Genomic DNA, 18,048 nt, shown 5'->3' on the forward strand with positions numbered 1-18,048 from the left:
TGACGGCAGGGGGGATGTTTATGTCCATTCAGATATCAGAGCCCACGATTTATATCTGACAGCCTTTTTCATCTGAGAAAGCAAGTACTATCAGACCATTTGGAGATAGAGGTATTATTTGTAACACTTAACACTGATTTTTCAGTAAGTACGTTTGAAAACTTTATGTGGATCAAGTGTATGAAGGGAAAGAGTAAAGAGTGTTCCTAAAATGTTGCTATTCTGGCTGGTGGGGACTCAAATGGTAAAACGCACTGTCAGCTGCCGCGTGAATTTCCATGTCACAGCCCGTTTAAGTTAATGATAGTTAATTCAGAAACAATTCATGCTTCCCCAGGCATCTTGCTACCCTGTAAATTCTAAAATCTCCACAAAGAAACTACAGGTTGAATGCCACCTCGAGCTGACTGGAATACTCTCATTTTTCTATTGTTGCCCTAAGGGTCAGAAATTACGTTTCATAATGAAAGACAACAGTAAAGACAAACACGGCAGACTGTGTGAAAAAACCTAAACATTTTGAAAAATTTTGAAAAGTCTAAATGTTCTTGAGGCTGCTGCACATGAAGTAGGTCTGTAATGACAGGGATCACTTGATACAGACTGCATGCACTGTTGCTAAGCAGTGTCATAGAGTGGGGCTAGAATGACGGGCACATCTGCTGGGGGCATTTCCTAGCAAGGTTATCTTGGGCTGCTGGCCAAGCCTTGGGATGATGCTTGTTCTCAAGACCCAGATGGTGTAACAACTGCCATTTTAATAGCTCCAAACCTGCGTTCAGAGGAAAGCTTTAAAGCACGTGTCCAGCAGAAGGTTTGCATACTGGGAGCAAGAAAGGTAAATTCTCTGACTGGCAACTGTCTGTGGAACTTACCAGGTAAACGCATATATTACCTTGCTGTTTATTTTATTATAATTTTTGCAAAGACAGAATATGAGAATATATCCTGCCACCGCCATCTCTTGCAGACTGCCGTTGCCTCTGCCGCAGTAAACTCCCAGGGAGCCCATCAGTATCCACTCTGGCCCCTGTCCAACCTGATCGCTACATTACAGCTACAGTTTAGAGTCACCTCCGAAAGGCCTCCATGGCTTCCCACTACCGTTAGCATAGAGTCCATCTCATCAGCGTGGCCTGGCCCCTGTCAACCACTCCAGTTTAGTTCCCATCTCACCAGTTCTGGCGACCGTGAACATTCAGAATTTCAGTTCCCCAAACTCCCGGAGGCTCTAAGGTTGCCCAGCTCCCTCCTTTGTTTCTTCTTTGCCCCACTGCCTGGTAGCGCCAGCTTCTTCAGATCTCAGTTCAGTTTTCACTGGGAGAGCCCTCCCTGATAAGGTCAAAGCCCCCTATTCTGTGCTCTCTTAGCACCAAGCGCCTCTAGTTCTTAGCTTTTATCAAAGTTGAGATTTCAAGCTATATGTAACATTACACGATGTCACTCTCCCATGAAGACTGTAAGCAACACAAGAAGAGAGACTATGTCTGTTTACCTTTGGTAGCATCTTCCCAGGAACTAGCACAGAGTGTAGCAACAGGCTGAACACAGGAATTTATAAGGTAAAGTCAAGCTTTAATTGTGATGGACAAAGAAGTGGGGCTTTTTTTCTTGAGTGCAGATTATATTAAACACTTGCAAAAAGATTCCAAAATGTGGAGAGACTACATTAAAAGTTCCTCGCATAGGATCATATTATAGTTCTTTAACAGAATCACAGAATTTCCAGTGTAGAGGTTACCTAGAATCAAATTTCTGATTTGGTTTCAGTTTGTGGATTGTCTATATTCTGTCTTCCCCTCTTTCTTCTTCCTCCTGTAATTTTTTAAAACATCTTTACTGAGATATAATTAACATATCATAACATCCATCCATCTAAAGTGTACAATACAATGGTTTTACCATTCAGAATTATACAAGTGTCATCACAATTGAAGTTTAGAGCATTTCATAATCTCTGAAAGAAAGCTTGTACCCATTAGGGTCACTTTCTATCCCCCAGTCATAGGCAACCACTAATTTACTTTCTGTCTCTATAGATTTTGGTTCTGTTTTTTTTTGGGGGGGGGTAACATCTGGCTTTTTATTGATTCAATCAATACATTGGGAATTTAGTAGCAAGTTAATGGCAACCACTTACAAAATCTGTTTTTCTACTTTTAAAATAAGCTGTCTTAAACAATCTACAGCAACCTAAAATCACAAGAACACACATGAGTGGCTGAAGCACTTCTGCTGTTATGTCTGTGGCAAGCTTATTAGTAATTTCCTAACAAGTCTTCTAGTGCAAAGTGCACATAATCATTTGGAACCTCCATTACCATATTTGGCTCTCAGTTTCCCCTATAAATAATGGTGCTTAAATGTAAGAATTTGAAGTAAAACTGGGCAAGTGTGCCCATATTAACAGAATTACCGTATGACCCAGCAGTTTTACTCCTAGGTACATACCCAAGAGAAATGAAAATACACATCACACAAGAACTTGTGCACAACTGTTTACAGCAGCATTATTAATAATAGCCCTATTAATAGGAGAGAAGCCATGCTGCAGATTTTGATTCTTATAGTATCATGTATCGGTACTTCTTTATCTTTCATTGCTAAATAATATTCTACTGTATGGATAGACCATATTTTACTTATTCATTCATCCATTGGTGGACATTTAGGTTGTTTCCATTTGGGGCCTATTATTAATAATGCTTCTGTAAACAATTGTTTACAAGTTTTTGTGTGATGTGTATTTTCACTTCTCTTGGGTATATACCTAGGAGTAAAACTGCTAGGTCTTATGGTAATTCTGTTAATATTTTGAGGAACTGCAAACTGTTTTCCAAACTGGCTGTAGCAGCAATGTATGAGAGTTCCAATCTCTCCATATCCTTGTCAGCACTTACATTATCTGTGTATTTGATTATAATCTCCTAGCAGGTATGAAGTGGTACCTCATTGTGGTTTTGATGTGCATTTCTCTAATGGTTAATGAGGTTGACCATCTTTTTATGTGCTTATTGGCCATTTGTATGGAGAAATGCCTGTTCAGATCCCTACCCATCTTTTAATTGAGTTATTTGTCCTTTTATTATTTTGTTGTAAGCTAGTAGCTCTGAAATTATTTTACTGGCTATTAGTATCTATAACAACATGGAGGAGGAGACAGACAAGAACCAAAGAAAACATAAATTGGTTTTACATCAAGGCAGAAAACTATAGAATCAGACAAGGTTAGAGATCCAAAGGTGGCAGCAAGAACAGAGGTTAGATATTTATAAGAACAACACAGGGGCTTCCCTGGTGGCGCAGTGGTTGAGAGTCCGCCTGCCAATGCAGGGGACACGGGTTCGTGCCCCGGTCCGGGAAGATCCCACATGCCGCGGAGCGGCTGGGCCCGTGAGCCATGGCCGCTGAGCCTGTGCGTCCGGAGCCTGTGCTCCGCAACGGGAGAAGCCACAACAGTGAGAGGCCCACGTACCGGAAAAAAAAAAAAAGGAACAACACAGTACTACCTCTTCCTTTCCTTCTCTTGCTCCTTCCTCCCCACCTAAATACTGAGCTTCTAAAGACAGCAAGCTGATGTGAACACCTGTCCTTGAACATCTCAAGCCCTTTAAGAAGTGCTAATAGTTTTGCTCATCACTGAATCCCCTGTACATAACGTTGTCTGACATGCAAGAGATACTCAATTAATATCTGTTGTTTGAACAAATAGATCACACGGTGATACTTCTGACAGTCCAAGAAAGGCTGTCTATGTGAACTGCACAATGAAGAGAAGATGGGGTTTAGAGGCAAAGAGAACTGGGTTTGAGTCCCAGCCATAGCACCCACCAGCTGTGAGACCTTAGGAACAGACTTGACATCTCCTAGCCTCAGTACCTTATCAGTAAAGTAGGGCTAAAAACATGTGCATCATTGGGTTAAATAAGATAACCAGTATGAAAATGCCTGGCACAGCTTAGCTTCTTGAAATGTTTAGTTTCCTTCATTTTATGAAACATCGGTTTGGAGGTCTATATCACTTCATTTACCAATCTGAAAGGTAAATTTCAGTATCTACCTGTTTCTATGTTATAATTTTCTATATTGGAGTTCAAGGTTTAGGGAATGAAAATCACAAAGTTCAGATCCCAGTGTAACTCTCTTGCTGTCCCTTGACTTCAGTTTTGTTCTATATCTGTATCTCTCCGAGAAGCAGTACCGCATAGTGGTTTAGAGTGCAGCCTCCAGCCTCACAGTGCATGGACCTGGATCCTGGCTTCACCGGGTGATTATTTAGGCAACTTACTTAACATTTCAGTATCTCAGTTTCCTCATCTCTTAAATGGAGATAATACTAGTACTAACTTCATAGGATTGTTATGTGAATGATGTTAGAATAATGCCTGGCACACAGGCATTCAATAGATGCTATCTATTATCAGCAGTTGCATTTTGGGGTTTGAAAAACTTCACTTCAGTTTTCCAAGTTACACGTAATGCTTCACTCAGAACAGCTAATCCTCATCTGGCTGACGCTTAATGCTTTAATCAGCATAACATCATCATCACCATTAACAACAACTCCCCCTTACACAGTCATTCCGGGTACTCTGGCATGGTTCTACCTAGTACTTTATAGTTATTAACTCCTTTCTCTCACAATAACCTTTTGTTTCTTTCTCCCATTTTATAGATGCAAAAATTGAGGCACAGAGAGGTTAAGCTGTTTGCCTAAGGTTATATGGCTAGTAAATGGTGGAACCAGGATTTGAATCTAAGTAGAATGGCTCCAATCTTTGCACGCTTAATAATTTAGCTATACTGCCCCAAAAGAGTGTATTATATTAACACAGATATCCCCAGCATGATAAAAACATAGGTTTATACCCAAAAGATTAAAATACTTATTTTAGGGATTCATGCTCTTCTATGTCAAGATACCAGGGAGACAAGGACCCTTCAGGATGAGGTGCAGCTCTTCTAATTTCTAGTTTTGTGGTCTTTCACTAAGCAGCTTGAGATCTCATCTGTAAGTCAGTGATTAAATAACTCCTGCCCTACTTCTTACATAGGGTTATTTTGGGGATAAAATTGAATAAAATTATGAACTAATATCATGTTAGAAAAAATAGATATTAAAATATTTAAGCTAACGAGATAATAGGTGAGGCAGTTTTGCAAATTGCAAAGCTCTGTGCAAAAATTTTTTTTTAAGTTCCTTTCAAAAGGCTTAAAAAACAGTCTTAACAGGCTCTCACCTAGACTTCTGAAATAGATTCCAGACACTTCCCTGTCTCCAGTCTCTCACAATTGGAATCTATGCTTCACCAACCATCACCTGATCAGTTGTCTAAAAACAAGTCATTCTCCTTTCAAAAAATATTTTAGAGAAATCTAATATCTACTGAAGTTATTATAAACTCCTTGGCTGTGAATCTGGGGACTCCTGAGATATGGACGAAAGCCAATCATCACTGGACAGTGGAAATAAGCACTGGAATATATGTAAACTCATGGCTTAGTCTAGCTCGGAAAACAGGTAATCTTGGAGAAGCACTTTAATAGCCCTTTGGAGTATAGTTTCTCATAGGTAGCGCCTTGTATATATGTGTATCCATGTAGTTAAGGAGACATTTATTGAGCACTGAACATAAAAAGATGAATATGTTAATCTATAATTCAAAGCATATAGTCCCTTCAGTTCTGTGATTCTACTGTTCAACTTCTATCTGATGCTACTGTTCAACTTTGCACACTGTACATCACCCACACTGTTTGATTCACCTGGTGAACCCCTCAGTAGTCAATTGCTTTCTCATCTTTAAAGGTTCACCTTAAAGGCCAAGAGTCTAAGAAACCGTCCTTAATCCCTGAACGAGACGGTTTTCCTTTCACTTTTGAACTCCTGTAACATTTTTTTTCTCTCTCTTTAATACACTTCTGCCTGGTCTGATTTTCCAGGTACAAATTCTGTTATCCTCACTGATGCTTGAGGGTAAGCTGCTTAAGAGCAAGACCTGTGCTTTTCTCCTGGTCTCTCCTGTAGGGGCCAGCAGTGTCTGATGAGATATATGCTCCCACAGGAAGCAAGAAATTCAACCTTTAAAGGGTTAGAGCTTACTGTTTCCAACGGACATAAACTAAGGTAACAGGAGTCAAGGCCCATACAGATCACATGCTGTCCTCTGACGAGGTGCATCAGCAACCATCCTAGAACGGTGCAGCAAAGCAGGGGAGCTGGTGCCAAACTCATAACAGAAACAAGCAAATGACGACTAGTGATGAGGAACTGTTATTAATACAGTTGACCCTTAAACTACATTGGTTTGAACCATGTGGGTCCACTTACACACGGATTTTTTTCAATAGTAAATACAATAATACTACACAATCCGCCATCTGAGGTTGGTTGGAGCCGTGGATGTGGAGGAACCCAGAACACAGGGGGCCTTATAAGCTATACATGGATTTTCCACTGTGCAGGTCAGCATCCCTAACCAATGCATTTTTCAAGGGTCAACTGTACTTTATGATGAGACAGTAATGAATATGTTAGGTTGAGCCAGATGAAATTTTTACCCCAAGAACAGCAATTTCATGATTTAATATAATTTGCTAATTTATGCATTATCTATCTCCCTTCCCCCATCTACCCATGAATGAGTCTCCATGAAGGCACGCGTTCTGGTACATTTTGTTCCCTACTGTATCTCCAGTGCCTGGAACATAGTGTCATTTGGCAAATATTTTCTGAATTAATGCATGAACTTGCTAAGCACCAACTATGTACCTTATACTCTACTACATGTTTATACTTTATTGCCTATTTGTTTCTCATAACATCCTGGTCACTCCCATCCTTCAGATGAGTAAACTGAGGCTTGGTGAGGTCTAACTTGCTCAAGTTAGACACACTCTTAAGCAATGCTAGGCCACTTATATTTATATTTATGCTATAAAAGTTCAAATTTGGCTATCTTTCCTCAGTTGACTAGACCATGGATATTCTATTGGAAATGGTGACAAAGAAATTGTAGAATACCAAAAAGAGAAGGAGGTGGGGGGGGAGGGGAGAAAGAAAAATACCAGTCAATGGGTTTGGGGAAGCTTTTATTCTATTAAAATGCAGTATGAAAGAATCTAAACATTATCCTTAGTCTTTGAGGTCCTCTGCCTGAGGGTAGGGCTCTCCAATTATTTTGGCACTTGGAGCCCCATCACTGGTGTTGCCTTCTTGGGAACAGAGGGTGGATGACGGGTGGCTTTTGCCTGCAGCCTGTAAGTGAGCCTCTGTGGGACTACCTGCCTCTCCCAACAAGCAAGGGAGCGTTCTCACTCTTTTTACCATTTCCTCTGTGGATGAAATCAGGGGCCTCTACTTGCAAAGTCCTGTTGCTTTAAAAGATTTTTCCTTAATCTATCTTTGGAGAAACAGTGCCAAAAAGAACCAGTTAGTAGGGTTTTTAAAATTTTTTTTTTTAATTAATTAATTTATTTATTTTTGGCTGCGTTGGGTCTTCATTGCTGCGCTCGGGCTTTTCTAGTTGCGGTGAGCGGGGGCTACTCTTCGTTACAGTGTGCGGGCTTCTCATTGCGGTGGCATCCCTTGTTGCGGAGCACGGGCTCTAGGCGTGTGGGCTTCAGTAGTTGCGGCACATGGGCTCAGTAGTTGTGGCTCGTGGGCTCTAGAGCGCAGGCTCAGTAGTTGTGGCGCACGGGCTTAGCTGCTCCGCGGCTTGTGGGATCTTCCCGGACCAGGGCTCGAACCCGCGTCCACTGCGTTGGCAGGCGGATTCTTAACCACTGCACCAACAGGGAAGTCTCAGTAGTATTTTTAAATGAACGAAGGAGCTGGAGTTTGAAATTCGTTGATGTTCCTCATTCCTCTTCAGTGCAAAGATGCAGTTTGTCTTTTGGAAAGGGAACAGTGTAACTTTGGCACGTCTTGTTCAAGAACAATGGTCATAATCTGTTGGTCCCACTATTCTTGATGCCTCACATAGGGTTTGTGTAAGAGCGGACCATTATAATTTCCACTCTTGCCTAAATGTCCTTTTCCTTCATCCTGAAAGAATCAGTTCATTTTCTAGGATATGGAATCTAAGCCAGTCCTGATATATATAAAAGTTGAAAGAAGATAAATGGATGATTTTTCAAACTCCCTGAAGTAAAATGAACAACTCTGTGCTGTCATAAAATCACAGTGACCCACCTAAGTGATTAATTCTTTGAGACTCATAAGATATTTTGAAACAGAGGGGAAAAAAAAGCCCACATTTCTTTCTAGAACTTGCAGGCTAACCCTGGAAGTGCTAGGCTGCAAAACAGAAAGGTAGATTATGAGCAAAGGCTTGGGAGTCAGACCGAATGAGATCAATCTCCAGGTCTAGAACATACTAGTGAGTGGCTTTTCGCAAGTTAGTTAACATCTCTAAGCAACCCTTCAGTTTCCACACACGTAAAAGAAAAATATCGCCACCCACAGCTGTGAGGATCAGAAAATGAATGTAGAACACAGGACAGCACGCGGTACCCAGTAAAAGTTCCATAAATATTAAATAACAAGATATGAAACGTTAGGACACATAAGGAGGAAGAGTTCTCTAAAACTGCCTCTCTCCTAATGCTCTAGCCCTTGGATAAGTTTAAGTATCTTTTATTATGAACACAGGAATCCATTTAACATCTCTTTTCGTGCCTCTAGAACTAATTCAGCACCACCCTAGCCTTAAAGAAACCCAATATTAAACAAGATTTAAAAGAGATTGCTTCTTTAGTCCCATTCAAATATGAAGAAAGTAGGAGAATACACTGTTCTTTGGGTCATTTGCTATATGGAATAGCTTCCCCTGTCTCAGAGCTCAAGATTCCTAGAGAAGCAAACACAACTGATCCAAAATATATACAGTTCATCCCTAAAAAGAACATTGGATGAAACACCCAGTATTCTCACCAGTTTGGAGCTTTCACTTTTAGGCAATTGTTTGATACAAGCTTCGAGACTGCTGTCTTCCTCACTGGTGCCACTCTGATCCTATGAGACATTAAAAAGAAAATGGCAAAGATGTCATTCTTCACTCGCACTGACTTGAACTGTAGTACAGATACTCAATCATAGTTGCTTGTTTTATTGTTGTAGTGGATATTGTTTCTTCTTTTCTTCCTTTCCAGTAGGTCTTTTTTTTCCCCCCCATGGTATCTACAATAACCTGTTGCTCAGAGATACACCTTAGAGAAAGCTGATTCCTACTCTCCGCCCCAAGAGAAGGCCTGACTGCCTTAAGGCTACTCTTATTCTTTTTGCCAATGATTTTGTCAGGAATGGGTATGTGATCCAGTTCTGGTCAATGAGACACCAAGAGAGGTTTGCTGGACCTTCATAGATCTTAAAAGAACCACAAGAAGTCCCCATACCTCCCAAGTTAACAAGAGAGCATGAAGTGCAAATAGCCATGGGCAGCCATCCCACAACCAGAAGGAAAGCAGCCTGTGAATGACAGAGCAGAGGCAGAGATGGAAGAACTGGTTCTCTGATGACAAAATGCGGCCACTGGACCAACCAAACCTGAAGCCCAGCCTTATTCTTAGCAATCTTCTAAGGAGAGCTAATCTACTTACTTATTTTTTCAGTCAGTCTGAGTTAGCTGCTCGGTTCCCTCCAGCCAAAACTTTCTCAGACGTTTGTTTATCTTCTGCACAAGGTTAAACTGTTTGATGGGAGACTATGTTTATCTTGTTTATTTGTGAAACTCAGGTACCTAGCACCCTGCCTGGCACATGGAAAACACTTGATAAATACTGGCCGAACCAATAAATGCAGTACTTGCTTTCTTGATGACTTTTTTCCTGCGGATTCCTAAAAATATTTATTTAATGTAAATGAGACATCTGGTAATAATAAGCCACATTAAAATTCCAAAACACATTAGGCATCTCCTCAATTGAATTATGATATATTATAGTTACTTTCTTTGCTTTCTGAGGACACATAGAGGAGAATAAGGATAATAAATGGAGTATTTGCATTGTATTTATATGGATTTTTATTTTCAAACATCACCATCTGGGATTAGTACAAATTCAGGTGGAGTTGTTAGTAGAGAAATGGTTTTGATTTTGAGACATTAAATCTGGTAATTTAAGAAGTGCAAATTAAAGCAAAGATACAGCATTTTTTCATCTATCAAATGGACAAAAGAATAGAAAGATAACATTCAGTATTGATAACGTTGTAGGGAAACAGGAATTTTCACACACCATTGAAAAATGTAAATTAGCAAAATCTTTTCAGAAAAAAGCCCCATACATCATGTAGATATAAATGCAGGGAAAATACGTGCAAGCACATAGAACAAACTTTTTAAGTTGCATACTTCTGGAGAGTAGGACGAGGGATTAGGGAGTTTTTGCGTTAGTTATTTCTACAGTGTTCAATTATAGAAGAGTTAGTGTGTATTACTGCATGTTAAAAACAATAAAGGAGAGACACGAGAAATATCTAGAAGGAAAAAATCCAAGAAAGTAAGTAGCATGGGCTTTAGAATTGGTCAGATCTGAACTCAAATCTCAACTTTGACATTAGAATTAGAATTATGAGATTTTCTGCAAATTACTTTCTAAATCTGAGTACAGTTGACCCTAATGTGAGGATTAGGGGCACAGATCCTCCCCACAGTTGAAAATCTGTGTATAATTTATAGTTGGCCCTCTGTATCTGTGGTCCCTTGGCATCCAACCGCAGATTGGGTAGTACTGTAGTATTTACTATCGAAAGAAATCTGCATATAGGTGGATCCATACAGTTTAAACCATGTTTTACAAGGGTCAACTTGTGCTTGTTTCTAAAGTACAGATAAAAATATCAAATTAAAAATACTACCCCATCAGGTTGCCTTGAAGATTAATGCACTAACATGTAAAATGTCTATCAGCACACTAGGTACAGTTAATTTTGTTTCTAGCTTTTTGTTGAGACAGGTTCTTTGTCCATGACCTGTTTCATGTAGTCACCATAAAAAGGCTAAATAAGTGTGTACCACTGTGATCCCAATTCAAGGATGATAAAAATGATACATTTAAAATAACCTGTTAAAGAACTCCTAGCCAGTAAGAGGCGGATCCAGGATTCACAGCTAGGTAAGAGTACCATCAAAGGCCATGCTCTTGGTAACTATGCTCCAGGCCCTAAGTAAATGATTCTCTTGTTTCTCTCTTATTCTTTCTTTTCAGTACTCAGTGTTGGTAACTAATCTTATGGAAGACAGGATTCATAATCTTAAAAAAAAAAAAATCACTGTCATTAGACCATGGTTTTAACAAAAAGCATTTTAGCATTTGTTAACCAAAAAATTTCAGTAGATACATCCTCCTCTCCATGAATTTTGGGTAATCAAGAAATTACCATATAATATAAACATGCCGAAGTTAAAAAAAAAAGCTTGAAAATATATAGATTTTCAGTGTTTTAGACAGTGGGTAAGTTCTAGAGACAGAAAAATTCTGAAGAAACAAATTATACTTTTAAAAATCAGTATATAATAGATGAAAAACCTTTAATGCCTTGATTACTTAGTGTGTCTAGTTCTGTAAGCTGTGGGAAGCCCTGAAGAGGCCCTGGGGAGGCTATGCTATCTAACTGGAGGATATAATGGAAACAATGCTTGTAACTGTAGCACTGGATTGTAAAACAAATCCACAGGTGGCTTCTCTAGTAACACTGCAAATGGCCAACTCCTCTGTCCCAGATGAGAGGAGCTTTTTCACCAGGATGGTGGTTAGCTGATGCCATTCATCTAATTAAATATATGTCTCCTTGGGGAAAGGAAAGTGATGTTTAAAAAATCAGAGAAGTCGTTACAGTTCTCAGCAAAGTGAGTAAAAGAGATGAGATCTTCTTGGTCTTTATAAAATGAATACAAAAGAGGGAAAGAAAAGAGCTGTTTGATGCTTTAACTTAGAAAATTTAAGAAAACATGGGGAAGGCAGTCTAGGTTACACATGATCTACAGATCCTTTAAGATCTGAATAAAAACAAAAAAAGAATACACTTTACATCTACATCCACAGAATTTATCATACAAAGCCATGTCTCAAATGCCCCTTACTCCATAAATCCTTTCCTTCTTCTTAGCTGGAAGATGTCTCTTCTTCCTCTAAGCTTACCTAACAGTTTACCTGAATTCCTTATGTCACATACATCATCTCATTTGTATCCTAATTATGTATGTACAGAATTGATCTCCGTGATGAGATGGAAAGATGCCTGACACTGCCATCTGAGCCTCATTCATCTCCTTGGTCTGATTCATTTTTATATTCATCCTAGGTCTGTCTCATTTCAAAGTTGATGCTCTTTTTAACTGTACCTTGAGACCCTTCTAAAGCATTTCTTCTGTTTTTAGTTACTTGTTTAGTCTGAGATAGCTCTATAAGGAGGGTTTAAAGTCAAAATCTAGATGGAGAGAAGAGTCAGGTAAAAAGGAAGCTGGACTTGAAAGAGGTTAGCGATAATGTATTTACTTTCCTAGGAGAGCCAACGTTTATAAAAGAGTTTTCACGCTTAAATGAAGCACTGAACAAAAACAATGTGGGTTCTGTTCTGAGAACAGAATGGCTCATATATATAAAATACCCTGCTGACTAGAAGCTTAAAAAACAGGAATCAGTCAGATGGAAAGGGAAAAACAGGTCAGCAGGCATGATTTCCAAAGCACAATTGCATCATGGTGGTTTGAAGACCATCTGGCTGATGGACGGTGGCCCACTGACACCCAAGATGATTCAGCTAATCTGGATGGCTGGGTTCCCTTCCTCTGTTGCTGATCTTCAAACCACCTGTCCAAAGCTGCCAGCCCAGCCAAGGCTGCTCAAAGAGAATGACCTTTCCTCATGAAGACTGTGGTCAGTACATTCCACAGTGAATTACGCTTTACAGATGAATGAAAGGAAAAGGCATGGCTCATGATTGTACATTGAACACAGACTTTACCGCCTTCTCCCCCACAAAAGGACTGATAAGAAATGCTACTCAATCCCTACTGAGAAGTCTCTTCCAAACCCTCTGAAAGTTTTAAACTCCCTCTGCTGGGTTCCTCCAACATCTTCAACATAAAGTGGTAATAAATTTTATTTTATTTTTGTACTACTTTATTGTTTTCATACCCAGTATTTGTCTACAGTTTTCTCCAACTAGACAGTGAGAACGTTGACAGTAGGAATTTATGTTTTACTTGAGAGTAGGCTATAAATAAAAGTTAAATTAGTTAAGGATGTTATTGTGGTTTGGAAAAACACTTCTGATCAGATAAACATTCCATAGTGTTGTTCCCTACCCTCTCTCCTCATTTAACATGACAAAAGAGTAAATACAACTGTTTTCCTTTTAAGATTTTACTAAGCAAAATTAATAACAAAAAACCCCCAGCAACTATACCTCTCTGACATAATTGAAAATTCTTTTTCAAAATAAAACTTATGTTGGTTTAAATTTTGTCATCCCCATATGTCGTAAAACCAACACTCTCTTCAAAAAACCACAAAATGGGGCTTCCCTGGTGGCGCAGTGGTTGAAAGTCCGCCTGCCGATGCAGGGGACACGGGTTCGTGCCCCGGTACGGGAAGATCCCACATGCCACGGAGCAGCTGGGCCCGTGAGCCATGGCTGCTGAGCCTGCGCGTCCGGAGCCTGTGCTCCGCAACGGGAGAGGCCACAACAGTGAGAGGCCGGCGTAACCACCCCCGCCCCGGCAAAAAAAAAAAAAAAAAATCACAAAATGATTTATTAGTTTCATTGCCAGCCTAAGTTCACAAATATTTCTTTCTGCAAAGTCATGTTTACTTGATGTGACAAATTAAATTTCTTTCTCCTACTCCCAATTATCAGCATATCTTCAAGGCTATTCAGAATTCCAGAAAGGCAATGCACAATTAAAGATAAAATGGAAATTATGCTAATAGGAATCCTTGGGTAATCAACCTCTCCATTCTGTATGAGGCCTGCTCCATTTCACTTAGTATTCAAAAAAACCCAACTTCTGAAAAAAGAAAAAAATGACCATTCTTACTTCTATAAAGATATTCTAAAAGATTCAGCCTGCTTTGTCGAGTAATGGAATAAATATCTTGCCTCCCAAGTATACTTGAGCCCTCGTACCTCTCAGGAGATACCATAGCAGTAACTTCCTAATTGGGTTTCCAACTTCAAGACATTTTTGACTTTGCTATTACACTAATCTACGTGAAGTAGAGCCCTGATCACACAATTTCATTATTCAAAATGCCTTCAACAGCTCCAAGTGCCTAATGCGTGACATCCAAACCTTCCGAGATTTAAATTCAAGATTCTCTCATTTGACCTCAATTTATTTTTCCAACCCCATCTTCTATTACTCTCTTTCACATACCCATTATATTCTTCTCCCCATCCCACCCCCAGATTTTTCTTACTTCTGTGCTTTTGTTTGTGCTATTCCTACATTCTTATCTAACCGTATTCATATTTTAAAATACAATATATCCATCAGAAATAGCTGTTCCACTAGGAAATACTATTCACCTTCTGTGAACTCCTCCTAAAGCTTTATCTCTTAGGACACCTTGTTTTAGTAACATACATGTCTTATTTCCCCTATAAGACTACAAGCTCTTGAGGGTAAAGACTATGTGCAATTAATCTTTTTACGTTTTGCAAAGCAGGTATTTGGTAAATAATGGCAGAATGAACTGAATCAATAAGAAGTAAGTATGCAACCGTAAAATCAAGGATACAGCAGAAAAGCCATTCACTTATTCCACAAGTATTTATTAAGCAAGTACTATATGCTAAGCACTGAGGACTCAGTGGTCAGGAGGACAGTAAGTCTGGCCCTATAAAAGCATACAATTTAGTGTGGTGTTTACAGTCCTACATTATTAAAACATGGAGATAACGAGGGAAGGAAAAGTGACAGAATCCTAGTTCATAACCCCATTTAGAAATGGGTCCCTCTTTTTCTATAGGCCCAAGTGATATCACATACAGGCCAAAGGGCAATTTTCACTTTTTAAATGAATCATGAGTATTATTTAACTATGAAGAGAGTAAAGATTATTAAAGGGAACAGTGTAGGATGAAGTTGGTCATAAGAATAGTATCTCACATTTTTGAGCACTTGTATTTCAGGCGCTACGCTTATTAATCTGTATACGTTATTTTATTCATTTTGAGTCATAGCAAACTTGGAGGAGGCTTCCAAAAAGCAATTCTCCATGGACTTAGTGGTTATGAATTAACAAAGAGGAAGTGGGGAGGCAACCCAAGTGGAAGAAACAATAGGAACAAAGGCATAAGGGGGAAAATCAACAGATGTATGTGGAGCGCACAGCACGTTAATACACTGTAATGCTGAATAACACAGCTGCCTCTGGGCATATGCGTATGCTACATAGCCGCTCTAGACCCCAATCTCTTCTGTAAAGTGGAAATAAAAATACTGTCTCTCAGAGGTATGGATGTAAATAGGACTTGGGACAATGCATCCAAGATAGTGGACACAGTAGATACTGTATTCAATCATCCTTTTCTAAGTTGCTGTCCTGTCAGCAGAAAGGCAGCGGAAACCAGCTGGCTGGGTATAAACTAGAGAAAATACACGGTTAATACTAGAAGTCACTCCTGACAGAAAGTAAACAAAAGAAACCAAACAGGACCCCAGAAATGGTCTTCTCAAACTAAATGCTGACACCAACCTACACCTTTACTCACTCTAAAACACAAAAGCGGGATCTCATAGCAGATTTACAATTCGATGCCAGGCTAGTTTTGCTGCTCACTGCACTGAGAAAAAATATGGGCAATGAAAGAAAAATTCAGTTCCAAGTGGATGCTATTTTGATGGGAACATTCATAACTAACAGTACTATAGAAAAAATTATTCTAAAATACTGACCCCCACCCATCCAAAACAAAAAGGATTTATATGACATTCTATAAATGCAAAAGAATTAGGAATTAAGTACTAACACTTATTGGGGAGCTACCATGTGCCCGGCACAAGATAGCTAGATCTAGATAGATATAGATATCTTCTCCTCTCCCTCTCTCATTTAATCTTAACAACCTTACGAAGTAGGAACTATTGTTATCTCCCTACAGTAGGAATTATTGTTATCTCCCTACAGATAAGTGGGGACAGAAGTTACTGTAACTATCCAAGTTCACATGTCTGGTGTATGGCTGTGCTAGGATTTGAACTGAAGTAGCACCCCTCTGGGGCCCCTCATTTCCACCACTGCTAACTGCCTACTCTGGTCTCAGTTAGAATGAAAATACCCAGTGCCAGCAAAGCTGTGGCTAAATGTCTATCAGTGGGGAGCCAACATCACTACAATCTTTTCTGATAGTAACTAGTAAATACAGATTAAAATTTCGAACTTGTGTACTTTTTGCCTCAGCAATTGTACATTGGGGAAATCTACGCTATAGAAATAAAAGCACCAGTACCAAATGACTGACATACACATGTGTGCAGGTGCGCACATCACACATGTATATTTTGGTATTCTTTTACTGGCAAAAAATTGGAAAGTAATCTGAATGTCTGTCAATTGGAAAAAATATATAATACAGCATATTAAATATGACTATTAGATTAAGCAAAATAAAGCACCTTTTCTCTTTTTAATGTATAGAATCTATTCCAGAAGAATGCAGAATATGCACCTCAAACTTAACCAGTCTACAATGACCTCTTAATTTCTGCCTAAATGTAAATGGTACCACCATCTACCTAGTTGCTCAAGCCAAAAATCTAGGTCTATCCACGATTCTCTAGTTCCCTTCGGCTCCCACATTTAATCAAGTCTGATTCAACATCCAAAACATCAAGAATCATCAACTCACTTTTCTTTGCTTCCAACCCCAAAACCTCATCTAACCACAATCAGGTCTTGCCTGGGCTTCTGCCGTCTAGTGTATTACTTTTACCTTCCTTTAGTCCATTTTCCACCTGGTAGACTATATTATCAGGTCACCTCACTCCCCTGTTAAAAACCTTCCAGTGGCTTCTACTGCACACAGACTAAAACCTGAACTTCTTACTCTGACTCACAAAGCTCCTCTCTCCCGCCCACGTCACATTCCCTCCCTCTCTCTTGCATTTTATCCCACTACTCTCCAGGGCTCCCAATATGCGCCCCCAGCTTATTCTTGCTTGAGAGCTATTTTTGTCCTCTCTGCAGAGAAAGCTCTTCCCCCTTATTTTTGCATGTCTGGCTCCTTCTTATCATTTTGATCTTGTTTAAATTTCACCTTGTCCAAGAGGCTTTCCCTGTAACCAATCAAAGTAGTCACAAGCCACATTCCCTATTTTAATTATCTGTAAGACACTGAACACTACTGATAATTCTCTTAGTTTATTTATGCATTCGCTAGTTAATTTCCTCATTAGAAGGTAAGCTGAACCATGTCAGGGAGACTTATCTGTTTTATTCATGCCTATTTCTTTAAATACCCAAAATAGTACCTGGCGCGTAATATGCATTCATCGAATACTTGTTGAATGGAAAGAATAAGTATCACATGATCAAATATTTACTAAAAGAGACGCTATTCAAATAGTTTATTTTTGTTATAGAAGCAAAGGAAAAAGTATAGAAAGATACTAAACAATAAAACTTAACTTGAGGAGGTACGGAAAGGAAAATAAAATTTTCTAATAACTGCATTGTTTGATTAGTTTTAATAAATGCGTATTTTAGGGAATTAAAAATAATTTAATAAGTAAAAAATGAGAAGAGAATGTAACGTTCCTCAGCTGGGAATCCCTCAGCTGATTATTTATAGAGCCAGCTACCTATCTATCTATCCATCCATCTCTAGAAGCATATTACTATGTTAGCAATCTTGTTGTACTAGTAATTTCTTCATCAATAGATGAAAATATTTAAAGACACCAGCAATCATAGTATTAAAGTGTTTTTAAACCACAAAGAAAGGTACGATTCAGTCATTAAAAAAGAGAATTTTCTAATAAATTCTGAAATGCCTAGTTAGGACAAATTGCATATCTAGAATGAACCTTAAGGAAC

At 39.1% G+C, this 18,048-nt stretch overlaps 1 protein-coding gene across 8 annotated transcripts in view; it reads right to left on the reverse strand.

Annotated features, from left to right (window-relative positions):
* The window catches only part of PATJ (PATJ crumbs cell polarity complex component), a 357,190-nt gene that overhangs the window by 84,397 nt on the left and 254,745 nt on the right, over nucleotides 1-18,048 (reverse strand). For all 8 annotated transcript variants that reach the window (XM_082652883.1, XM_082652885.1, XM_082652881.1 and 5 more), the window contains one exon: nucleotides 8,936-9,016. In XM_082652883.1, coding sequence (XP_082509009.1) covers nucleotides 8,936-9,016 — 81 coding nt within the window. The remainder of the gene's footprint in view (nucleotides 1-8,935; nucleotides 9,017-18,048) is intronic.

Source organism: Grampus griseus, assembly GCF_964374135.1.
Source record: "Grampus griseus genome assembly, chromosome: 1".
Lineage (NCBI taxonomy): Eukaryota > Metazoa > Chordata > Mammalia > Artiodactyla > Delphinidae > Grampus > Grampus griseus.